The sequence below is a fragment of the Mangifera indica genome, unplaced genomic scaffold, assembly GCF_011075055.1.
Source record: "Mangifera indica cultivar Alphonso unplaced genomic scaffold, CATAS_Mindica_2.1 Un_0038, whole genome shotgun sequence".
In the NCBI taxonomy this organism is placed as follows: domain Eukaryota; kingdom Viridiplantae; phylum Streptophyta; class Magnoliopsida; order Sapindales; family Anacardiaceae; genus Mangifera; species Mangifera indica.
In genome coordinates this window covers 248,228-255,554 of record NW_025401130.1, presented here as the reverse complement: position 1 = coordinate 255,554, position 7,327 = coordinate 248,228, and the positions used below count along the sequence as shown (strand labels likewise).

The 7,327-nt window shown below is 29.0% G+C and overlaps 1 protein-coding gene across 1 annotated transcript; it reads left to right on the top strand.

Moving 5' to 3' along the window:
* Positions 1-3,437: 3,437 nt before the first annotated feature.
* Positions 3,438-4,808, top strand: LOC123206495 (F-box protein At5g07610-like). The gene has a single exon (XM_044623726.1). It carries the CDS (start codon positions 3,487-3,489, stop codon positions 4,693-4,695), a length of 1,209 nt encoding a protein of 402 aa, XP_044479661.1. The 5' UTR covers positions 3,438-3,486; the 3' UTR covers positions 4,696-4,808.
* The last annotated feature ends 2,519 nt before the right edge of the window (positions 4,809-7,327 follow it).

Sequence of the window (7,327 nt, the reverse complement as noted above, 5' to 3'; positions counted from 1 at the left end):
ACTGTATCTCTCGGCCTGAATCTACAGAATAAATGTTTCGTGATATGAATTTTGCAGGTTACGATAAGATCTTGTTGCTTTGTTTCTATTTATTGATGGGAATTTTAATTTCCCTTTTTTTCATTTCCTATGTCATCTTTTCACTTTTGTCGATTTCACCCTCACCTTTACGTATTTATATCTACCTCATTGTCAGCTCCTTTCTTTCCTGTACTGAGTTGTTTAACCATAAAAAAAATCTATGTCATTGATCTTTCATGGTATTTATTATTGTCGTTGACCATTGTTCTTTAAAAAACAAAAAAACAAAGAACAAAATGGACTGGTAGGGATTGCATCGACTTGGTCAGTATTAATTATTCGAGTAAACCATATTGAAAGAATAATATCAACCAAACAACCCAAAGTTTATTGAAATTACATTTTATATCTATCAAGTTTGAAAAAGTCAATTTATCAGTTATATGATAAATTTGTTAAAAAAATATGTTAAATTTTTATAAAAATATCGAAAAGACAAAACAACCATATAGCTAAATAATGTCATGCCCCCAAAAGTTTATGAAAAATTTTTATATCCCTAATTTATATTAATTTTGATAAAAATATCGATGACACATAATCGTATATTTGAGGTAAATTATACTGTTTCAAATTTGAGAGGTGATTAATAAAAGTTTTTTAGGGGGTTTTAAGAGTTTCTAAAATGTATGGGAGTAGTCTTGAAACTTTTAAATTTCAATATGTCCCTTCGTTGTTTAAAAAATTACTATTAACCTTGAAAGAAATTAATAGAATGCAAAAAATTAGGTGGGGGTGTTCAAATCTGATCGATCAACTAGTTTGATAATTTTTTAAACTGAATCTAAATTTTAGTTTAGAATAAATCATAAACCAAAATTGAACAATTTAAAAATTAATCAAATTTGAATCAAACTGAAACTACTAATTAATGGAACCAAACTTTTGTTTAAACCAATTTTTAACTGAATTTCAAAAGAATATCATATTTTATTAATTTTTTTTCATTTTTAATTACGTTCAATACTTTATTATTTCTTATTCATTTTTTTAAAATCGATTAATTGATTTTAAAAAATAGACAAACTGATACCCAAAATAAAAAAATGATTTTTTTTTATATTCTTAAATAACCTATTTTTTTAGTTTTATTTTCAATTCAAAATTGGTTTTGTTCGATTACCGGATAATTTTGAACATTTTTAAAATTAGGAGTATAAATATCATAGTAAAACTATTAAGACTATAAATATATTTTAAAATATTTAGGAAAAACATGATAATTTTCTAAATAAGATAGAGGACATGTTTATTTGTCTCAAGTAACTTTTAAAAAATGATATTTACACCCCACTTACACTTTATATTGTGATATTTGGATAAAATGATAGAAATCTCTTTAACTATTAAAACTATCCATTGACTTTGACAAGCAGGTGAAAAATTGCTATTTCAAATTTAAAGGGTGGAAAGTATCATTTCATCAAACCTTGGATGGGAAATAGTCATTTAGCCTAATATTTAACTACTAAAATTTGGAAAAGGCCAAAGGATTTTTTCCCACCCAAAGTTCATTGTATTCTCAAAATAATACCCTTTAACTATTGAAAATTCAAACACCCACCTGTGGGTGATTAAAATTAATAGCACCCATTAATATTATTTATTTTCCTCTAAATTTAGAAAACTAACAATTTTCCCTTATGATTAAATTTTAAAATGTTATTTTTTCCTTAGATTTTTTTTCTTTTCTCTCTCCCATTTTTTCCGGTGTCGTCACCTACCAGTTCTCTCTCCCTCCCTTTCATTGTAATTTTCAAAGCCTTCTTTTTATCTTTGTCACCGAATGAGGACATTTAATGACAAAGACAAGTCTTTGTCACTTCTTCCAATGACAAAGAAGATGTCTTCGTCACTAAATGTCTTCATCCCGTGATGAAGATGAGGAAAAGGCTCGAAATTACAGTGAAAGGGGAGGGAGAGAGAACCAGCGGATGATGCCACCAAAAAAGGGAAGAAAGAAAAGAAAAAAACTTTAAGGGGGAAAATATAATATTTCAAAGTTTAATTCTAAGGAAAAATAGTTAGTTTTATAAACCTAAGAGGAAATAGATATATTTTATTATTTTTAATATTATATGATGATTTTACTTCTGAAACTTAATTAAACTGCTAATTTCAACCGTCGATAAATGGGTCTTTTGGGTTTTCACTAGTTAAAGGGTACCACTTGGGGAAGGCAATAAACATTGGTGGGAAAAAGTGCTTTGGCCTTTGGAAAAATTAAGAACTGACTTGCTACCATCATACTTCTGACTGAACCATAAATATGTTTTCCTTTGTTTCAAAGAAAACCAAGCATAAATAAGGGAAATTGAAATTTTTAGCCTTATTTTAATCCGTGTATATATATATGTCACTCATCTCAAAACTTAAACAAATATATCACAACAGTAATCTACTTTCCTAAAATATTTCTCTTGGAATGACCCATACAGAGATTCTCTCTTTTTCTCTGCAATTTTTCTCTTCTTCCTCAGCTTTCAAGTGAGGAAAGAATCCATCTTGATGCATTATTCAATATCATATCGGTATATTATTCTATCTTGATACATTATTCAATATCATATCAACATATTATTCCATTTTAAAACACTTGAAATTTAAAAAAAATATATTCATAACAGTACAAATTTTAAAAATTTTCTCTCTTCTTTTTCAGCTTTCAAGTGAGGAAGGAATTCATCTTGATGCATTATTTTATATCATATCCGTGTATTATTCCATCTTGATACATTATTCAACATTATATCAATATATTATTCTATTTTAAAGCACTTAAAATTTTTAAAAAAATTATTTATAATAATACAAATTTTTAAAAAGAGCTTAAAATAAAAAAGAGTTGGTATTATAGCAAAGAGGGTTGGCCACGCCGACCCTTTTAAAGTAAAAAGGGTTGGTGTCATGCTAACCCTTTTTGCTATAAAATGGGTTGGCCCATGCCAACCCTTTTTGCTATAAAAGCATGCCAACCCCTTTTTAAAATTTGTATGGTTATGAATAATTTTTTCAGAAATTTTAAGTGCTTTAAAATGAAATAATACGTTGATATGAAGTTAAATAATGTATCAAGATAGAATAATATACTGATATGATATTGAATAATACATCAAGATGAATTTCTTCTTCATTTGAAAGCTGAAAAAGAGAGAGAAAAAAATTACAGAGAAAAAGAGAGAATCTCTATATAAATCATTTCAAGAATAATATTTTAAGAAAATAGATTACTGTTATGGTATATTTATTTAAGTTTTGAGATGAGTGATATATATATATACATGGATTAAAATAAGGCTAAAAATTTCAATTTCCCCATAAATATTAGCCTAATCAATCTCTTCTGAACTGTGTCTTCGTATACATACTCTCTCCCTCAGAACAAACACAGAGAAAACTATAGCTATGGCGGCCTCCTCTTCCTGCCATTACCAGCCATCGTTGTCCGCAGAAATAATTGCAAACAATGAAAATCTTTTAACCGAGATATTCATCTTCCTCCCTATCAAATCTTTGCTCAAGTTTAAATCTGTATCCAAACACTGGTTTTCCATCATCACCGGTCCCAACTTCTCCATCCGCCTCAGCCGTGTCCCCAAGCCCATAACTGGCCTCCTTATGCGTTGCAACAACAGCCCAGAATATAATTTCATCAATCTTGGTTCCAATCCTTCTCCAGCTCCTTTTAAATCTCTCACTTTTGGAAACATCCCATCTCGGATTCACATCAAACAATCCTGCAGTGGTCTCTTATTGTGCAGTTCTTTGCAAGAAAATGCACCTCGCCCCCACTATTTTGTTTACAACCCCACCACAAACAAATACACGATGCTTCCTCCAATCCCTAATGATAAGGGGGCTTTGTTTCGTGATTTTGTTTTGGCATTTGATCCTTTGCAGTCACCTGATTACAAAGTCGTTTGTGTGAAAGATAGTTTTCTTTATGAAAGTTCTTTTCAGATAGAGATTTACTCATCCCAAACAGGAACTTGGAGACTATGCAATTCTTCTTTCAATTATCCGAATAGTCCATTTTTCCTGGAGGGTGTTTTCTGGAACAATGCCATTTACTGGTGCAAATCGAGTCCATATATGTATTTCGACATGGATAAAGAGGAAGTCCGAGAAATGCCAATGCCTCCGAATATCAGTGGATTGGATGAGAAATGGAGATGGTATTTGGGAACATCTCGAAGCCATTTGCATCTCATAGACATTTACTGCCCTTTCAATACCATATTCAACATCTATGAAATGGAGAAAAGAGAGGATTGCTGCAGGTGGATCGTGAAGTATCAGGTTGATCTTAGTCTGATAGTAAAATCATACCCTGAGATGATTAAAAACTTCCATAGGGACTTGCATTTCTATTTATTTTCCATATTATGTGTTGTGAGGGAAGAAAACGACGATGATTCGTATTTGGTGGTGCATTTACCTGCAAAGGTAATTCGTTACAATTTCAAGGATAAGAGTTTCAACAAGATCCATGATTTTGCTTCAGCTGATTCTGAACTTCAAGGTGCAAATGAAAATGGAAATACACAAGTAACCGATTTTGATTTTGTGGGCACTGCTGCTTTTCAATTCATAGAGAGTCTTGCCTGCGTTTGAAGACTCATCTTTTACTTTTGATCTCAGCAGCAAGTGTACGTTTGTTTTATGAAGTATAATATGAATTACTTCATGCATTGAATTGAATAATTACATTTCATTTCTTCCTGCAAGTCAGTTTACTAGTTCATATAAATTCAATTACAAAGAACAAATGGGTTCAAGAAGTGCTTATTTTCGTGGCTCGCATGTTGTGATTGACCAAAAACCTACAAATTTTAAATTACAGAAGAGGGGTCGGTTTAGAAATTGTTTAATTCCCTTGGTTTCATGCTGGCTAACTAAACCGAAGAAAACCAAGCAGGTTTCCGGTGTATGTACTCACAGACACCTTGCAACAAATTAATTAATCTATGAATTTTGACCAAGTATAATCTCATTTCTTTATTCTTTTTTTATACATATAAAAAACAATATTAAATACTTCTACAAAAAAAAAATAAGAAATATCTATCCATTCGTTAACTATTTTCATGAATTTCATAATTAATTATCTATATTCTCGTTAAAACTAAATATATTGATACTTTTAAAAATAAGTTTTTCAAATTTCTAATTAAAAAACTTATAAGTCCATCATTATTGATCTTAGGGGTGTATAAAATATTACAATAGAACTCCTACTGAATTGAACTATGAACGATATTATGTAAGGTTGGATGCTAAGCAAGCTGACTTAATCTCAAAAGTCAGTTTGGCTAGATTTTGGTTTGAATTCATAATTTGAATATGTAATTTAGATTCGTGGTTTGAATTCAGTATAAATTCATAGTTTAAATTTATGATTCGAATTTATAGTTTGAATTTATTGTTCAAGTTTGCAACTTACTTACAAAATGACTTTTTTTGTCTATTATAAATAGTGATACATCAGTTCGTATAAATTAATTTGTATACATTACTTTATAACTACAGGGCTTAATGTTGACAATTGAGGTGGATAGATAGGGAAAACACGATAGAAAATCAAAAACAATTAGTTAATTCTTTTCTTAGAGATGCTTGATTCAGTCAATACAATGATTATAGAATCAAAATTACTAAATTTGTGATATATTAATTTAGTATAATTGATTTAATTTCAAAAAAATAATCTAACTTCAATAGGATTCTCCATCAACCAAAAAACAAAAAAAATGAAAATGGAAACTTAGAGGCTAACAACTCTAATGGGGTTGGTATAGGATAAAGAATGGTCAATGTTATATAAAAAAAATGTTTGTTAGAATGTTATACCATATATTATTATGTTTGGTGTATGAATTATATTATATAATATAATATTATTTTCCTGATACATGTCGAATTATCCATTTAATATCTAAGTATACAACAACAAATAAGGGAGTAATGTTGTCGGCCTCCACTTTTTTATTTTATTTTATTAATCATAGAACCGAACAGCGGAACAGGATAAAAATGTATTTTCCATTGAACAATTAGGTGTCCGAGACATGGTGGGATCATCGCAACAGAAGTGGACTATTCAATTGAAATTCGCCCAAATGAGTATTCTTCTACTCTCCAATGGGCTCAACTAAACCTGCAACACCTTTGTGCTTAATCCTTGGTCCTCGTCAGTCCACGTTGATTCCACATGTGAACAGACACAGGGTTGGAGGTCTCTTTCTCTCTAGCTATGCTTATTCCTGGTGGGTGCTTTCTGTGGTTGATGAGAGAGTGTGGGAAAAGGTGCCCTAGAATTGGGATTGCCATTTGGTAGCTCAAATTTTTTAAATGAAATGAAGTTTGATTTACCTTCCAAGTAATATTATGTACACCTATTTTAGATATATAATTATGTACAAATTTATATATATTATCATATAATTGAGTATTATTTTATCTTTAATTTCAAATCATACAATCATGTGATGATGTACATAAATATATATACATTTATGTATCAAAAATAGGTACACATAATTTTATTGTTTGTCATCCAGGGAAGGAGGATAGATTTTAGGGGGCATTTGGTTTCCGTTTTTTAAGATTATCTTGGTAATCTATCTTTTATTCTCTTGTTTGGTTTGTCAGTAATAAAATATTACAGTAATTTTTTATTACTAATGCTGACGTGGCAGGTAATATAAGTGGTAATCTGATTACCACATTCATCTTAGGTATTTAAAGATTACCAAGGTAATATTGATTTTATTATAATTATATTATTATTTATTAATTTTTTGAGACAAAAATGAATTTATTTTTAATTAATATGACAAATAATATAAAAAATATTTAAAAATAATTATATTCAAGGGCATTTAAGTAAAATAATTTACTGGTAATTTTTTATTACCTTTAATCAAACACAATAATTATTTATACATACCAAATTTTATCAAACATAGTAATCATTTATACCCAATAATCTTCTAAGTAATCTATCTTCAAGATAATCTTTCTATTTTGGTAATAAAACATTACCTAAACCAAACACTCCCGGGGCGTTTGGTTTTCGATAAACAAAGATTATCTCACTCATCAGTCTTTTATTATTTAGATTATCTTATTTAATATATCAGTAATAAAATATTATGATAATATTATATTTACCAATGATAATGTAACAAATAATATAAATGATAATTTAATTATTATATTATTATAATTATATTATTATTTATTA